We start from the raw sequence: 19,870 nt of genomic DNA, 5'->3' as shown, positions 1-19,870 counted from the left end.
GTCAACAGTCTCCTCTGTCTCTCCATATCACTGTATGCTGTGTATGCTCTTCTGTGTCATCAGCACCATCCACGACCTTCATACCTTTTATGGACCTTAACACTGTTATTTATTTGGCAGTCTATTGGACAGTCACAGGCCTCCCGATTTTCATCCAAAATATCTTAAATTGTGTTCCGAAGACGAACGGAGCTTTTACGGGTTTGGAAAGACATGGGGGTAAGTGATTAATGACAAAAGTTTCATTTTGGGGTGGAGTATCCCTTTAAATAAAAAAAGGAATATATTTAAAATACATTTATTTCATACTAAGTATAGTTTAAATCTATTAACATATTTACTGACATATCACTCGAGTCTTACTGGCATAAAAAAAAAAATTCATTTGGGCTTCATTTGGATTCTACTTGTGCACAATGCACATTTCTTAATATTAAGCCTAAAATGTGTTTTTAATGTCACTACCCTTGAGGATTGTATGATCTCTGTATAATATCAGTCTTTAAATGCAATATATGTAATGTTTAATACATGATGTGAATGTGGGAGATTTCACTTCATTCGAAAGTTCAAGTTTGGTGATCTGCCATGTGAATTTGTATCACTTGAAAATGTGACTGATACATCATGGTGCAACATCTTAGCTGAATTAAAAGAACACAAACTTTAAATCTGCAGTGTTGCAGTGAAGTAGGTTGCATTTTCTTTTCATTCTGGTTGTATTATTTGCTGAAAAAAAAAAAAAGTTTCTAAAAAAGACGCAGAAGGGTGTGACATAATATATGGCCGTGTGACATAATATATGTCAGTGTCTGTAAGAATTTTAATGTTCACGTGATCGTGGCTTTGAAGGATATATCCACCTTATTTTTTCCCGTAAGAGCCGGTGCAGCCATATGTAAATTTAATGTTTCCGACCTCCGGTGTTGTCCGCCTCCAGTTATTTTTAATTTGCAAGAATAAGATTGGTAGGGTTGTTCTGGTGACATTTGCGATAATCCACCATCAAGGAACAGTGAACGTGAGTGTTCTGGAAAGTGCCTCATTGTGATGGCAGCACAAGCACCACTCATTCACAGACCCCAGCAGTCTCAGAGGAAGCGTAGATGTGTGAAAGTGAGTGTGTGTAGGAGGGTGCAGATTTTATATGACAGCATCAGCGGCTTGAATCTGATGTGGGTAGATACTGGCAAACCAGTGTAGCAAGACAAAGAAGGTGTGAAGGGAGCCCTTTTGGGTCCACTGAAGACCAGGTGTGCTGCAGCATTCTGGATCATTTTAGGGCTTTTCACTACATGCTGGATGGCCAGGCAACGAGTTTAATTCCTTCTATCCCCTTATATATCCTTATGAATTAATTATTCATGATATTTGTAAAAATTGAAATTAGGTTTTTATTAGGTATTTCATTAGGTATTACTGATAATACTATACAGAGTGCATCGAATAGGAGGTTGGTTAATCTCCTTACTTATGTTGCCTGTAAGAACATTCTTAAATGGATCTCTGATAAACTGCCAACGGTCTCAGAATGGCTTATGATGATATTTGGTTTTCTTTCATTGGAATATATTACATAGAGGTCAAAAGGGGAAATAGATATGTTTTATCAGATATGGAACCTATTTATGAATCTAAAAGTGATGCAAGTATAAGGATTTTTTTTAACCTTTCTTTTTCTTTCTTTCTTTATGATGCATGTATCTGTGTGTGAGAATGCTCATTTTGTGATCTGTAGTCATTATTCTTTTGTTTTGTTAAAATAAAGAATAAAAAAATGTGTACACACATCTACTCACATATATACAAGGTGTAAGGAAAGTATTTTATTAGTTTTACGTAATGGATGTAATACATTACATTTTTAAAAATAATTGCATTAAAATATTTCTTGAAAATAAAACATTTTTTTTTTTTTTTATTAAATTTAACACTTTCAATTTTAAACTGTCTTTGTTGTTGTTATTGTTCAAATATTGATGACACTCTTAAATGCCATTGACTGTTAACTGGCTGAGCCTGACCAGAACATTTTTCTGAAAGTCTGATATAGAAATACCTTCTTAAATTATGTCACAAGCATATTCATTCTTTTTTCTTTTTTAACAAGTTAAAACAGGAACAGGAGTGACCCATAAACACTCTGTACATTCTACTGTACATTCATACATAACTTGAATAATTGGAGAGTAAATATGATTATAAACACTCTAGAAAAGATTAATTAAAATGCGTAGAGAAATACAGTTGTTATTGTCTATTAAGCAGCCATTACCTCATTTATAGTTCTCCAGCCCTCAGCTCTGGTTCCGACCATATGTTACAGTACTCCATTTAGTTAGGGAGCTTTGGCCCAGCTCGTGCATTTATCAGTGAGACAGCAATTAAGATCTGGCGAAAGCTGAAGGCATTGTGAGATTGCAGCAGATTCCCAGACCCAAGCTGAATCTTGAGAGGAGGGAAAGGGAGAAAAGGAAGTGACTGTTGATGCAGGAACAAAGAGTGTGCTGAGCAACATGAACTGAGATGTTCTTTGCTATTTCAGTTCCAGTGGCATGGAGCGCAATGCTGCATTTTCATGAATCACTGCTATAATATATGGCAATTCAACCTGATTCTATATCTCCAGTCTGATAATTTCTTCCTCTGTTGTGAGGACGAATGGTTGTGCTATATTATGATTATAGTCATGACTAAAGGTCACTGGTACAGCATGCAATGAAAATGTCATCAATTCTGTCATAATTTAATCACCCTAATGTCGTTTCAAACCTGTATGCATTTATTTCTTCTGCTGAGCACAAAAGATAATCCTTTGAAGAGTTTGATAGCCATATATTTTTAAACTCATTGATATCTCTACCTTTTTGTGTTTTGTTCGTGTATCGTCAGGACTCAGGGATAGACATCGGTGACATTGCAGAAAGGAAAGCACTGAGGAAAAAACTGCAGTGCAAGACCTTCCGCTGGTACCTAGTGAACATTTACCCTGAGATGAGAATGTACACAGACACCATCGCATATGGAGTGGTGAGTATTTGTATTAAACCCAATGAAACGGAAGCAGTTTGCACATGGAAAGAGCAAATACTGTGCAAATAACTGTATATCTTGTCAGATAGACTCATTTCCCAGTGTTGCAGTGTTATTTGGAATCAGATTGTGTTGTAATAAAACCCTGCATGTCCAGTCAGAGCAGTGGCAGTTGCAAGACAGTTTCTTTCTACACAGCTAATGCTTTAACCGCGGCTGGAGTGCTGAATAAGCTACAGCTCATTGTGAATGCCCAGATATTGTACCATTGAGGCAGGATTTGAGTGCAGTGTTCGCCACGTGTGACACCCACTCACCGTTCCATCCAAGGTGCCTGAAAAGGATTTTCCAATTTGTGGACAAAACGATGCCTGCGCAACACACCGCTAGTAGTCGAAGCGCGACTCACCCGCACTGTTTTTATTAGCCATGCATGTCAAGTCCAAACAATTCATTCGCTTTTTATTTCCTACTAGACTAAATAATAATGCACTTGACTCAGTATTGATGCAGAAAAAGGCTGTCTGGTTGAGGTGTTCATTCTGTGCATGATTTCATCATATGTGTTTTCATAGGCGCAATTTAAAAGGAAGAAACTGTGGAAAATAGGTCAGCCTTATTGAAATGAATTCTGGGAGTAAAGGGCTCAGAAATAGCTCTCGCCCTCATTACTTTACTCTGAGTGACTGCATTTGATGAGCCTGTCAATCACGTTGGCTGGAAATTCAGCACACGGTGATAAAAGGCACAGCAGTATTCAGCTGAATCCAAGGGAAAATGCCAAAAACAGAGATACGATCCATTGAAGTCCTCCGCTAGGAATTCTGTTGTCACTGATACGGCCATGTGGTTAAACATTATTTTCATTAGACGTAACAGTTGCAGTACGCTTTGAAGCCTATGGAGAAAAATGTTTTTGAGGCTCTGCATGAAATGATTTTACTAATAGGCCCTTTATACTCTGGAGGTAGAATCACGTAAACAGAAGCACAACGAGTTTAAGTTATTCGTGGAAGGCGTGACAGTACGGCTCTTTTACTTCACCAAGGACGTTGCCTGGAATATCATTTAGATGATTCATGAGTGTGCATACACTTATGAAAATGAATTTTATAATTAGAACCTGTAATTAGGAGGAGAATTGAACCGCATTACGATGCAAGTGAGAAACAGCCTTGAGTTTTATCTGCTGTATGCTGTATTTGAAAGAGAGGGGTGACAGCGAAAAATGACATGCACTTGAGTGTCCCCTTAATTCTGATGATGCTATTTTTCTTTCAGCTGAGAAACTCTCTGAAGACTGATTTGTGTCTCGACCAAGGGCCAGACACTGACAACATTCCCATCCTTTACCTCTGTCACGGGATGACACCTCAGGTTAGTTGCCTTTCTCTCTCTGTTCACCTGCATCAGTGGAGTGACTGTGACATTGGTTCTCTTCTCTGTTGGTGTTTTATTAGGGCTGTCAGTTTAATACATTTAGTATAATTCTAAACAAAATTACAGGATAAAAATGTACAACTGACAAAATATTGACGTGTAAAATATTTTTTATATATTCAATTATTTCACTTTTCAAATGTATTTAGATAAAAAAATTTTAAGCAGCTTTACAGAAAGTGGTGTTTATGTATAATATCTGAAAGAAATAGTTCACCAAAAGAAGAAAATTCTGTCATCATTTAATCACCCTCATGTTGAGTTTCTTTCTTCTGTTAAGAACAAAAGAATATATTTGGAAGAATGTGGGTATCCAAACACAGTATTTTTCTCCATACTCTGGAAGTAAATGGCTACAATCAAATGTTTGGTTACCAACATGATTCAAAATTCTTTAAAAGAAAGAAACTCATACAGATTTGAAACAACATGAGGGAGAGTAAATGATGAATTGGTGAACTATCCTTTAAAGCCTCGCACGTGTCTTTTGTGTTCATACCTAAGCGATTTTCGCTGGCGATGAGCCAAATGAACGTGCAAATTCACTCCCTGACATTACATGCCGCTTAATTAAAAAAAAGGAATACCCCGGTACACATCGAATCCTATTTGATCTGCAATTCCTCTCCACAACAACTCCCTCTTATCGAGATTTTTGTTGTCGCTGTCACGTTTGTCATAAAGCCCTTTGTGAGACCAGCAGCTCTACATTCATCTTGCCTCGATGCATCTTCTTGGTCTACTTACTTCCTCTTCGTCGTTAGTTATAAATGTTCTCGGCAAGAATGTTTTATGCATGAGCACCACCAAGTAGTGTTTTACTATAACTTCAGCAGCTCCAGTCACAAGAACAAAAGCACCAATCTCATTGGTCAGCCAGTTTTTAACGCAGCGCGTCAAACAAAAAAAATGAGCCGGAGGTGTTTTTTTTTTAAAATGACATGTTTACGCCTCGTGTTTTCCACGTTGGTGTGCACACTCACATTGGTGCCCTTTGTTTAGTCATGAGGCGTTAAACGTCAGCGATAATCACACGCAATCATGAACAAGCCTTAAGTCAAATTCAGCAAATTAGAGCTGGCCGATAATATAGTTTACATTTTGGCTATGTAGTATATATCCCTTGTAGGTATTGTATGTTTGGATGGATATACATAAAACTTTATATAGAGGTGTACAATAATACAGTTTATATATTTGCAATGATAAAAACATACATGCAGCTGAGATTTTACTTTATACAGTAGTATAGTATTTTTCTTTACACACGTGTACTGATTGCAGGTAAAGATGTATGAACTATATATCCAACTTTTTCATCAGGCATAATAAAAGTTAAATTTTTGATTGCCATATCATTAATTTGATGAAAGATTTTAACATTTTGACAGCCCTAATTCATTATTATTTAACCTATTGTTTTCTTTGTGGTCAAAGACTTGGCTGAATAGTAGTGTAAAACATTAACACAACAGACATTACATAAAACAAGGGACAAATAATAAAAGTACAGATGTGCCGAGAAGGAATTTTGCCACCTAAATATCAGCACTGATGAATGTATGTTTAAATATCTAAAAATATTTAAAAGCAGGAAAAAATACATTTTTGAAGAGTTCCTAGAAGAAGGAACAGCAAATTGCAAAAATGTTCAAAACTATTCTCAGGCACTGGTGCACAAAATACATCACCGATTTTGTTACATATTTGTGAAATAGCTCTTTACTAGTCATGTTCCCACTTGTGGACCCGCTGAAGAAGGCCGTGTTCTTTAATGTTCAGTAGAGTACAGGTTATCTTGACATGGCCAACTTGTTCCAAAAATGCCCTTTTTGTAGCTTCTTTCGGGAGACAATTATGTCGTTGACCAAATAATCTCTCTTGGTCTTCTAAATTAACAAAATGTTATGATCAGATTATTAAAAGATAAGTTTAATAATGTAATATTTAGAGAGAAAAGAAGCTAAGAGGTTTCAGGTGTGACATGGAAGGACCTGTAGTGCTCTCCTATCCTCAGAGAGAGTCAGAGAGCAGCACTCGAGCTCATGAAGCCACTCAAGATAGTAAAGGGCAGGAAAAGGGTGAACAATAAGTCATAGAAGGTGGTGCGATACCTGATCCAGCAGAGAAAGGGCTGATTGAGAAAGGTTATGGAAGCATGATGGTTCCCAGAACACAACAAGCACAAAAGAACGAGTTTGGTTGCAGTAGCATTAGCCTATAAAAAACTCACAGGTGAGAAATGAGTTTTTCAATGCTGATGAGTTGTTAGGCTCACAAATCACCAGGGAATTTTCAGCAGATGTAGTTTAGAACAGCTGAGATGTTTTCAACAGCTTGCTAAAAAGGAAAGAGAAATGTTTTGTTTGCCATTTTCGTATGGTTTGAACATTTTTATTAATTCTGTTTTCTGTTGAAACTGAGAGGAAAAATAATCTAGCTAATCCAGATAAACAGTTACGTGCCCAGACAACACACAATTGTGGATCACAAAAGTAGCTAATTTAGTGTCTGTGTCTTTGATTAAATGGAGAACAAATAGATCTTTTTCTTCTCAGGTATTTTAGTTAGTAATGAGGAATATCCATTAAGTCTCTTGAGCTATATACGTAGGAGCAACCTCAGCAATTAAAATGTTCTTCTTGGTGGTTATAACTTTATGTTGTCTATACTATGAGTATTAAACCCTCATCCATTAAATAGTTTGAAGAAGTGAAAGTGAACGTTGCTTTTAAATGAGAAACACACAGTACACAGTCAGACACAATAGAGCAGCAGAAAGAGTGGGTTGGATGATAGTCATAAGTGTTTTTGTGCAGGGGTGGCTGTTTGATTTTCCAGCGCTTTCTGCCAATATTTTTGAGACTCTGGGGGTAGTCGGAGGCGGCTTAAACATCACAGCAAAATATGGAATTATAACAATGGTGTTTATTAATGTCTGAGTGACAGTGTTACAGAAAATTTTGTTAATGCTTGGTGATGAAGTTAACTGCATAAAATGATATTGAAAATCACAAAAGGATTATATATAAAAAATGGCTTTATATGTTGGCAGTACACAAGCATACAACCCCAAAAATATTTAGGCCTAAATTTAAGATTTATGTATTTGAATTGCATAAAAAAGTTCACTTCATTTGGATTATACAGTTTTAACATAAAAAAAGTATTGAAACAAGCGATATTAAATGAGCTCAATTTAAAGTGCCCCTATTATGCCTTTTTGACTATTACCTTTCATGTAGTGTGTCATGTAGCTTTATGTGAACATAAACTATCTGCAAAGTTGTGACGCAGACAGTGCACGATAGATAAAGTTATTATCTGGCAAAAAAAAGAAGTCAACTCGCAATTGCCGAAACGAATCGTCAGGAATTTGAATCTTATTCTGTTACACTCTACTTCACGAAGTAACACATTTGCATAATGTCTGCCCACGTTTTAGGTCGCCAACTTGCCTGCCCTTTTAGTTTAAAAGAAGTATACTAATAGAACACTTGAATAAACTTCTTTTCCGTAAGGGTGACCACAAACACAGTAACGTAATGTGGTTAGCATCATTTCGAGAAGACGCTGTATCCTACGCTGTGAGAAAAAATTTGTTTGATCACATCTCATAATTACCACAAACTTGTCAACACTTGACACTTACCACTGAGAAATGTCCTGCTCCAGTCGTGCTTGTGGGATCAGTCTCTTGTCAACCAACCGCGTCAACTGTTTCATCATCAAAATCCGGCTCGAGTTGGTAAGCTACAATCCATACAATCTTTTCTATGTATTGACAAGCTTCCAGGGCTGTCATTCTGCCAAGGCAATTGGCGTTTCGTTTCCAACACGCGCTGTACACGGTAGACCAATCCAGAGCCGTAGAGAGATCTCTCTATGGCTCTGGACCAATCACAAAGGACTGCGCCATCTGACCAATCACAGCAGTGAGTGCTCACGGAAAGGAGGGGTTTAGAGAGACTGATTCTTTGAACTCCTTTGCACAGGTTATTTATGAATCATTTAAATATGAGGTAAAATTAAATCTATTTTCAGGGACTTCCGGGTTTCGTTATGAGTGAGTAGCACGCACTTCACGACGGCTCCGTAAAAAATTAAATATAACATTGTCAGAACATCTCTTCAGCAATTGTGAACATTGATAAAATTATAGTCTCGCATCCTGGAAGCTACTAGACGACTTTAGGATTTAATTTGTTCAGTTTTCTAAACATGCCGGGCAAATCTCGGAAAACCACAGACCAGGCCGCGACAACCTCCGGCTCTAATGTTGAAGAAGCGCCCGAAGAAGATGCTACAGATGCGGGTAGTGCAGTCATCCTCAACGCGATCTCGTCCCTTCGTGCGGAACTTCTTTCAATCAAATCAGACATTGGAGAAATAATAGACTCAAAGATCGAACAACTCGCTGTCGCTATCAGAGGAGAACTTTCGACATTTAAAAACGAGGCCAGCACGGCAATCTCGGAGATTAAAGTAACGATGGACGATCACTCTGCGAAATTAGTAAATCTGGAAGTTATGCTTCCACTTCTTCTGACACAGTGGCTTAGATGGAACAAGATCTGGGAAAGCTAAAGCGTACAGTGGAGCAACTTACAGAAAAATGCACTGACCTAGAAAGCCGCAGCAGAAGACAAAATATCCGTATACTGAACATTAAAGAGGGCGCCGAATCCGGAATAAAGCCTAGAGATTTCGTTGCCCGGCTCCTCGCAGAGGCCCTATCCTTAGAGAAACCCCCGCACGCACGTAGACCGAGCCCACCGAGCTCTACGCGCCCGTTCTGGAAATGATGAACCACCTCGAGGCTTCATTCTGCGCTTGCATTATGTCCACGAGATGGAAGAAATAATGTAAAAGGCGGCCAGGATGCAGCAGATTCACTTCAGGGTTGAAAGAATCAATATCTTTCCGGACTATCCACCTGCTGTGGTAAAGTGATGCACACTTTTTAAAACGCGCGAGGGAATTGCTGAAGGATAAACCCGGAGTCAAATACGGACTGCAATACCCCGCTAAACTGAGGGTCTCGCACAACGGCAAAGAATTCTATTTCACCGATCCAGACAAAGCGGTCAAGTTCGCCGAAAGCAACTTCGGAATTTCACAACCAGTGTAAAGGATATCGTTGGACTGAGTCAAAGTAAGATCAGAATAATGTGACTGCTGGTGAGCTTCAATCAGCATCGACTCTTTATGACTGTTTACATGACTCTTGGTGTCATGTTTATATTGAGATGCTCCCCTTGTACTCCTTATTACGGAGCTGTGTTGATACGAGTTTTTGGAAGTTTAAGGTTTGATATTTTTTTGAAGGTATTTGCTAGATTTTTTCCTTATTTTATTATATAATTTGTTGTTATATTTTACTTGTTGTGTAATTCCGTATCGCACCGCGTGTTCTAGTTAGTCGGTTAGATGGCGGGATTAATGTTTATGTTTTGGGGAACGTGGGATGGGAGCCTGTTTAAAATAATCCAAGGTTCTAAACAAGCAGTGAAGATGATTGATCTGATTTTTAATCAAGCAAAATAACTACTCAAAGTAACAGAAAAGGTCTTAAATGTATTTCATGGAATGTTAAAGGATTAAATCACCCGGTTAAGAGAAGCAAAATATTATCACATCTAAAATCTCTCTCATCAGATATAATTTTTTCTGCAGGAAACTCATCTCAAAGTGGACTCTAAAGACAAATTAAAAGGTAGCTGGATAGGACAGATTTATCAATCTAATTTTTTCGGTTAAATCTAGGGGGGTTGCTATTTTATTAAGAAAAGGAGTTCCATTTAAACAAAATGCTCTGAAAACCGATAGGGAAGGTCGTTACATTATTCTATCTGGTGAGATTTATGGTCTCCCGATTACGTTAATAAATGTCTATGGTCCAAATAATGACGAACCAGACTTTTTTAGGAAGGTATTTTCTCTTATCCCCAAATTGTCCCAAACAAATCTTGTTATAGGAGGGGACTTTAATTGTGTCCTTGACGCTTATCTCGATAGATCATCGCTCAAAATTCCTTCACAGTCTAATTCAAGAAATTTTTTGAATGCTTTTATTAAAATTATAGTTTGATAGATATATGGAGACTTATGCACCCTACCGATAGAGATTATACGTTTCACTCACATGTACATAATGTATACACCCGTATTGATTTTTTTTTTAGTAGACAACAATCTTATTTCCAATATCCTAAACTCTAAAATTCACGATATACTGATTTCAGATCATGCCCCAGTTTCATTTGAAGTTGTTTTTGATCAAACATCTTTTACCCGACCTCTATGGAGGATGGACCCTCAGTTAATTGATGACCCCAAGTTCATTGATTTCATGAGTTTACAATTGGAAATTTTTTTTCAATAGCAACGATAAGCCAGAGACATCATCAGGTTTGCTCTGGGAAACATTAAAAGCATTTATTAGAGGTTGTGTTATATCATACCAAGGATCCCGGAATAAATTATACAAAACAAAATTAAATGGTTTAGCAAATCAAATTCATCAGCTAGACATTGAAAATGCACTAAACCCCTCGTTAGACACTTATAAGAAAATTTTACAATTAAGGTACGAGTATAATAATATAGTCTCTATTAAATTAATAGAACTTTTCGTTTCATTAAACAAAAATACTTTGAATTTGGAGAGAAGCCCCATAAATTACGAGCCAGACAACTGCGTAAAATAGGTAGTGAAAGGACAATTCATAAAATAAAGACCAAAGGAGGGACGCACTGTATTGCATTGAAAGAGATAAACCAATGTTTCAAGGATTTTTACTCAAAGTTATATTCTTCAAACACTGATTTGGACCCTCAGGTAATGGATACATTTTTACGTAAATGTAATCTCCCCAGGCTATCTCCAGAAGATAAGGCATCTCTTAATAAAGATATTTCTTTAGAGGAATTAAAGAACACAATAAATACTTTGAAGAGCGGGAAAACCCCCGGTCCTGACGGACTGCCAGTCGAACTATATAAAAAATTCACCGACACTCTTACTCCATATTTGCTTAAAACTTTTCAACAAGCGTTAACAACTGGACTACCACCGACCTTCTCTGAAGCTATTATCACAGTAATCCCTAAAAAAGGTAAAAATCCTGAAGAAGTCGAGGCATATAGACCTATCTCCCTTCTCAATGTTGATCAAAAAGTATTATCTAAAACTCTTGCTAATAGACTCTGCAAATTAATTAATAAACTGGTTAACACAGATCAGAATGGATTCATTCCAGGAAGAAGCACTATGCATAACATTAGACGATTATTTAATATAATTTATCACCCTAAGGCAATCCGAGACAATTTGGTTGTGATCTCATTAGATGCCAAAAAGGCGTCTGACCGAGTAGAGTGGCCTTACTTGTTCGCTGTCCTTGAGAAATTTGATATGGGAGATGAGTTTATAACCTGGATTAAAATTTTATACAGTAGTCCAGCAGCACGGGTTTTAACAAATAAAACAATTTCAGATTCTTTCTCTCTTCAAAGAGGAACCAGACAGGGCTGTCCCCTCTCACCCCTTTTGTTTGCGTTAAGTGTAGAACCCCTTGCAGAAACCATTCGTTCTAACTCTTGCATACATGGCTTCAGTACTTCAAATACCATTAATAAAATATCGCTGTATGCAGATGATATTTTGCTTTATATTACTCAACCACAAGTAAGCCTTCCTGTTATACTCAAGAACATCACTACCTTTGGGAAATTTTCTGGCTTTAAAGTTAACTTGGAAAAAAAGTGAACTCATGCCCATTGGTTTGAAGGATTTATCCTTAATACATTCTGCCCCATTTAAAGTTTCCAAGGAAAAAATTGTATACTTGGGAATTGTGGTTACTTATAAATATTCTCTGCTCTTCAAATCTAATTTCAACCCCTTGCTGTCTAAGTTACAAAACTGTATACACTATTGGAGGACTCTCCCGATCTCCCTAATGGGCAGAATAAATGCAATAAAAATGATATTTCTTCCTCAAATATTATATTTATTTCGTAATATTCCAATACTTTTGCCAAAGTCCTTCTTTAAACGCCTAGATTCGATTATTCTTCCCTTTCTTTGGAATTATAAGAGTCACAGAATCAAAAAAGTTCATCTTTGTAAATCTAAACATGAGGGGGGTTTAGCCCTTCCAGACTTTCGCCTTTATTACTGGGCCACTCATTTACAAGTTTTTGCATTATGGTTGGAACAGTCTGCTGTTGCCCCGGATTGGCTCCAGATAGAACGGGATTACTGCCATCCTTATGATCTTGGAGCAGTGTTACTCTCCCCAGTGATATTAGACCAAGCAGCAGTTAATAATATTGTCATAAAAAGTCAGTTACGCGTTTGGAGACAGATGAGAGAATACCTTAAAATAAAATCTCTCTCTCTTTTAATTCCAATTGCAAATAACCCCTCATTCCCCCCTTTCAAGGTTGGATACAACCTTTACTCAATGGAAGGAATTGGGTATATGGACAATCAAGGACCTTTATCTTGATAGGGCTTTAGCTTCCTTTATGCAACTACAACAGAAATATAATCTCCCAAAAAATCATTTTTTTCAGATTTTTACAAATAAGGAATTACCTACGTACATATAAAGTTTCCCTAGACGAGGTCCCGCCCTCAGTCATTGATGATTGTCTTATACAGTTCAGAGGAAACAAATGTCAGCTATCTTTAATTTATGGAAGGTTACTAGCAGCTACTTCCCCTTCTACAAAGTTGATCAGAGAGGAATGGGAGCGAGAGATTGGAGTTGGAATCTCTGAGGAGGCTTTGGCAGAGTGGCTTGGAGGATATTGATAAACAATCGGTCAACACTAGACTATGCCTCATTCAATTAAGGTTCTACATAGATTACACTTCTCTAAAAAGAAATTACATAGGATTTTTCCCCAATATCTCTCCTATTTGTGATAAATGTAAAAGAGAGGATGCTGATTTGGCTCATAGTTTTTTTGATTTTCTGTCATAAAATACAGGGATTCTGAGTGTGAGCTATTTAAAGTGCTTTCAGATATTCTTAATGTGAACTTGGCTCCAGACCCTGTGCTCATTATATTAGGGCATTCTAATTAAACATGTTCATTGAACAGTGCTCAACAGAAATTCCTTACATACTGTTTGATAACAGCCAAGAAATTGTTATTATTGTTTTGGAAAAAGGTTAATCCTCCCACAATCAAACTATGGCTTGAGGAACTGATATCCACTCTGCACTTGGAACGAACCAGATATCTTTTAAAAGGCAACATTAAACAATTTCACAAGATTTGGGACCCTTTCTTCTGTTACCTCAAAAGTAATTATATTCCTTAATTCAATGTATTGTAACTTAAAAGTTATTTTGAATGTCACTGTATTGTATATTAACAGGCTTGGGATGGGGTGTTACAATTTTGTTTTGTTTTTTGTTTTTTTTGTGCATATAAGAAAATTAATCCTGGGTCATGTGATTATTGTAAGGTTTTTCTGATAATTGAATAAAAATTTATTTGACAAAATCTATTTTCTGAGAAAACTAACATGTTCTTTGACCTTGCATGCATGTAAACCTGTTTTGGGAGACTCATGAAACAATATTAGCATCCTTAAAAATGGCATAATAGGGGCACTTTAACTTTAATTTAATGAGATTTAAAAATTATAAATTATATACCTAGTTATTGTGTATTTAAAACACATTCAGTTTATTAGTACTTTTAATTGTGTTGATTTGAAACTGCAGAAACACTGACCTATAATATAATTTAGAATATCTGTAATCTATATAGAGAGAGATCTGTAGGAGTCTGTTGTAGTGAATTATAATGGATGATTTTGAAAGTTATTTTGCATGCTGTAGTTTAATTTTAAAGGTAAAACAAGTCTAAAATCACTCATCTATCAAAAAATGATTGTTTTTATACCATGTATAAATAAGTAACAAAAATGAATAACAATCATCAGTTTGAATTCAGATGTAGTATTTGTGTTTATTGTACAATATAATTATTTTGTTTAGTCTACTTCTGTGTTACGTTTCCAACTTGTGTGACAAGCTGTATCTTCTGATTTCCCAGGTGCACATGAAGGCAGCATATGATTTGAAAATGACAAAGGCTTTAATTATCACCGTTAGAGCCTTAATAACATAGCATACATGTTATCTAAATACATAACCCAGTCCATCAAAATGATGGATCATAATTATTTGTAGTGCAACCTACAGTACCAACACACAATAGATGTGTAAAGGTGTTTACTTCATACTGACAACACATTGGTTTACCATGAAGAGATAATTTATGCTTTTTGCTATTACAATTTTTAATAACTAGTTAACCAGTGTGAGCACAGACCAATGCAGTATGTGACAGTCTGATTACAGCATCGTCAATGATTTAATTTTAGTTATAATTTCAGATTTACAATGCAAGTTTATATTTTATACTCAAAATTTTGAGTAAATTTTTCATTGTTTTATTGATTGTGAAAAGCCAAGACTTCTGCATATGTAAAAGTTCAAAATATAACAAAACTAGAGGAAGAAGATCTGGAATTTTTACCAAGGCCAGGCAAAAAAAATGACAGTTTGTCTGAGAAGGAAACATAAAATCAATTTCGGGTTGAAAAGAAAATAGTGACAAATGTCAAGGGACTTGTAAAAAAAAGCAGAAAGAAATCACATTAGAAGTCTGAATTGCTGACAGAACATTGTAAAGGATAAATAATAGCATATTGGACTTTGTTGATATGTGGAATATACTATTTGTGCTAGGCTGATGATTTGTAGGCAATAATAGTCATCTCTCTCTCTCTCTCTCTCTCTCTCTCTCTCTCTCTCTCTCTCTCTCTCTGTCTCTCCTGGTTTTCGTTCTGCTCCTGTCACATCCAGATTGGGTTAGTCTTACCTGTTAGAAGGCCCCTGTAGAGTTTATAATCAGGACTCAGCTCATAGCAGTGCTTTTGAGAGGGATTTCACAAAAAATGTGCCCACATCAGCATATTTCATCTTAAGGATACAAAATAAAATAGCTAAAGACACTTTTGATGCTAAATACGATGGCCCCTCAACAACAACAACAACAACAACTTATTTCCATATCTAACATCTCAATGTTCTTTAGAAAACAGTATCTGGTTCTCTCCAAAGGTGTTACTTTTCTTAACATTTGAAGTATGTGCAAAACCCAGTGCAGGCAGCTTGCTTTTTCCTTCTTAACAGTGGGGATGGGTTTTTTTTTTACAGTGGAGCTCATACAAAAACAGGAAGTTCTTGGCAAACATCTCAAACCTGTGCACACATGAACACACTACTGAACATATGAAATATGGCGAGACAGAACTGTTCCCAAGGAGATTAGTTCAGACCCTTCGCTCCCTCTGTTCTGAGAATAGCACACTGTTCAGGAAAGATTTGTGAAAACAGCAGTGCTAGGTGACAGCTACTGCAACCTGCTGTCATTTTTGACACAGAGCTTTGCTTGACAATTAACTGAAATAATAACTGAGATTATGAATAAGGCTTCCGTGATTACTGGAATGTGAGATATGTAAAGCTTTGCATTTAGTTCTACTTCCACTGACTCAAAATGTTGTATCAGTGTTTGATTTTTGCAGAGCATTGTAACCAGACACAGACATCTGTTGAGTACATACTGTACAGTAAATGGCAAGAGCTTTTTAACTTGACTACTCGCTTAAAAAATGTCTTTATTGACATTAATGGTTTAGTGGAGAACTTTTAACATCCATGGAACCTTTCCATTGCACAAAAGGATCTTTACAGTGGAAGAAGGTTTATTAGGTCATTAAAATATTCTTAATATTTTTAATTTAATATTCTTAAATTTAATTTAATATTCTTTAATTTAATATTCTTAATATTTTTAATTTTTTAATATTTCCATTTTCTTTCTTTTTTTCTTTTTTTAACAAAAGAAATATTTAATTAATACTATTACACCAACAACAAAAAAAACCAATTACTCCATGTTGACTTTACAGACCTTTTCTTTCTTTATAAGCAGGTTTATTTTGAATCAGTGAATCACCACCATACCATTAACCTGTTTTCTCTGTATTCAGTTATTTATAAAAACTTTATATGAGTAAAATAATGTGTAGTATCACTCTGGGACTAGTCTAAAAGCCTGAAGTCTTGTTCTCAGCCCAGATATCGTCAAGAGAAAGAGTTTTATGTTACAACACTTTGGTAATATTATCTTTTGAAACTAAAGCTTGCCAGATGACTCTCTGAACTTTAAACAAGAGAAAATCCTTCAGGAGAAAAATGCACCTGCATTGCAATTCGCTACTCAGTGTTCTCTACAAACTTAAGGAGCAACAAATGGAGCGCTCCACACTTTTCTACAGCGTTTTCGCTTCAGAGCTTCCATTATAATGACACATTTGAAGAATTCATTCATGGGTGAATACTTTTTTTATGCATGAGACAACAAGCAATGTTAAGTTTGTGACTTAAGCAGCGATTTGCCTTGGCCAGAGTGGCTCTGGAGAGGCGAGCCTGACATGTCTGCCAGATGTTGCTTAGCCCCTTGGCTGCTCCCCTTATGCTCAGCTTCTCTCTACACACGTTCAGTCACACAGAAACATGCACTACACACACTAACGACTTCCAAGTCTCTTCATCCTACATGTCATTGAAGGTTTGAGCTCCTGCAGGCCATCTGGAGTGACTGCCGATGATTCTTAAGATAGATGCTACTGGTGTTTCTGGCTCACACATTGACACTTCTTCAATCACAGGAAATTACATCAACAACACAATTAGCAGTACTTCTTTTTGAATCTGTGACAGGTTTGGCATGCCCTCCGTGACACAATAGAAATTTCCTGTCACATCAAATCCTGCAACCATCCCATTAGTTCACATTTCATGGCACTTTTACAGTGAAATGCCCAGTAACTGGTGCTAAATATTGAGATAAATTATCTCAGAAACAGTTCTGCGTGACTGTTTTTTTTTATATATATATATATATATATATATATATATATATATATATATATATATATATATATATATATATATATATGCATCACAGCAAATCGATATGGTGAATGGTGCCCCAAAACCAAATCCTAACCAAAAGTGAGATAAAAACATGTTTGTTGAAGCAACCATATAATTGTAGCTTCTTTTTATGACTATTTGAGCTCTTTTGCTAAGATTCGTGATTCGTGTTTCACTGGACTCGTGCACAAGTTCTCCACATCACAAGTGCTATACTATACCAGGTGCGCTACCAAGCAAGTTTACTATAACAGAAGAGCCATACAAACAGTTTTGCAAAAATGTAGGCTGAATCACATATTTACAATGCGCCTAGTTGCAAAAATAGTCTGTTTAATTCTAAGGGTCAGACAGACAGTGGAAGATGGTTATAAAAAATCATATGACTTTTTTTGCCTGGATAGATCTGGACTAACATTATAAGTTTACCACATGAAATAAATACACTGAAAAATATATATGTATATAAAAATATATAAATATGTATGATATGACCCCTTCAATACAATGCTAATAAAGTTGTGTTTTCTCTGCAAAAGTATAGACACTTTTGGTAAAGGCTAAATTTGACCACTGTTCTAAAGTGTTAATGCACTGAGGTTCGGTATGAGTGTGTGTAATGTATTATACTAGCTCTCACTTGTATACCATGAATAATACATTGCTTAGTCAACAAAGAGAATTATACTAGTATGGCAAAAAAGTATCCTGTCACTTGAAGAGTGGAATAGGTTTATTAGCATATCCCCAAACCTTATTTAATAATTAATGAACTTACTTAGAACAGCCAGATGTGAAACATATAAAAAAAATTATCATATCAAATAAATGCTTTGCAAATTGTGTGTGGGGTGAGAAAATCTGAATTATTTAAATGCATAAATATGACTCATATATGCAATGTTTTAGGGAAAAAAAAAAAGTTAATCATTTGTTAGAATAGTTAATATTTTTGCATGTACTGTGTTTTTTTATTTATTTTATTTATCCCTTACTTATTTGAGCCATTCTTTATGTGCACTATTTTTTGTGTGCCGCCCTTTTTTCCTTTACTTTCAGAGTGCACCAGAATGATTCATAATATGTTTGAAAGCACTAAAATGTGCCTTCCATCTTGAGTTGATTTGAAATCACACCTTTAGCTTGTGTGTTTTTATGGTCTGCCGCATGGAGATGTCTCATAACATGAGATATAGACATTTCTCATATTGAATGGTTCAATTGCCTGTCCTTGTAATCTTCCTCAGTAGCTTATAAACGTAAAATGACTATTTGCTGCCAGACTTGCTCTCTTTCACAAGCTTACTCTGAAGCCTGGTTTTATTCATGAGTCTGCTCTGTCATTGCAGAATGTGTACTACACCAGCACTCAGCAGTTATTTGTGGGCATCTTGAGCCCCACCATTGACGATGATGACAACAAGTGCCTGGTGGATGTGAACGGCCGGCCACGGCTCATTGAGTGCAGCTATGCTGTGGCTAAACGCATGAAGCTCCACTGGCGGTTTACTCAGGTAATACACACATGCTGCACAGTCTGCACTCACATATACATCAGGTTTCTTACTCCCACGGTGTTAAATACTGACATTTTCATATTTTCAGTTTTTATATTTTCATGAAATGAATAATTCATCCCAATTTTTTTTTTTTTTTTTTTTTTTTTTGCTGAAAATCTATTCACCCTCAGGTCATCCTAGATGTAAATGAGTTTGTTTCTTTATCAAAACGGATTTGGAGAATTTAGCATTATCACTTTCTCACCAGTGGATCCTCTGCAGTGAATGGGTGCCGTCAGAATGAGAGTCCAAACAGCTGATAAAACAATAATTAATCCACACAACTCCAGTCAATCAATAAACATCTTATGAAGTAAAAAGATGTGTTTTTGTAATAATTTATCATTAAGGTGCTTTTAACCTCAAACCATTGCTTCCAGCTAAAATATGAGTTCTCCACTGAAAATGTAATCTCGTAAGAATCAGGAAATGATATATCCACAGATCAGGCACTGTTTACAAGCAAAAATGATCTAAAACAGTTTTAAGAAAATATGTCAGTGATGACATTTGTTTTGATGTGAGAGGACAACCAAGATTTGATAATGTAACTGGAGGTAGCATTATTCTAGATTATTATGGACTAGTATTTTGGCCAGCAGTGACAATAAAGTTAAAATGCCACAATGATGGATTTGTTTCTTACAAAAATGCAGCTTTTTACTTGATGGACTGGAATGGTGTGGATTACTTGTGGATTATGTTGATGTTTTTATCAGCTGTATGGACTCTTATACCAACGGCACCCATTCAGTTGCAAAGGATGCATTGGAGAGCATGTGATGTAACGCAAAATTT

General features: G+C 36.2%; 1 protein-coding gene across 1 annotated transcript in view; it reads left to right on the top strand.

The window, feature by feature from the left end:
• Positions 1 to 19,870, top strand: part of LOC109047447 (polypeptide N-acetylgalactosaminyltransferase 18-like) — a 99,770-nt gene that overhangs the window by 69,115 nt on the left and 10,785 nt on the right. The window contains exons 8-10 of the mRNA XM_042728604.1: positions 2,893 to 3,030; positions 4,315 to 4,410; positions 18,863 to 19,027. Coding sequence (XP_042584538.1) covers positions 2,893 to 3,030; positions 4,315 to 4,410; positions 18,863 to 19,027 — 399 coding nt within the window. The remainder of the gene's footprint in view (positions 1 to 2,892; positions 3,031 to 4,314; positions 4,411 to 18,862; positions 19,028 to 19,870) is intronic.

This window comes from Cyprinus carpio, chromosome B7 (assembly GCF_018340385.1).
Source record: "Cyprinus carpio isolate SPL01 chromosome B7, ASM1834038v1, whole genome shotgun sequence".
Lineage (NCBI taxonomy): Eukaryota > Metazoa > Chordata > Actinopteri > Cypriniformes > Cyprinidae > Cyprinus > Cyprinus carpio.
This window is presented reverse-complemented; position numbering and strand designations above follow the sequence as displayed.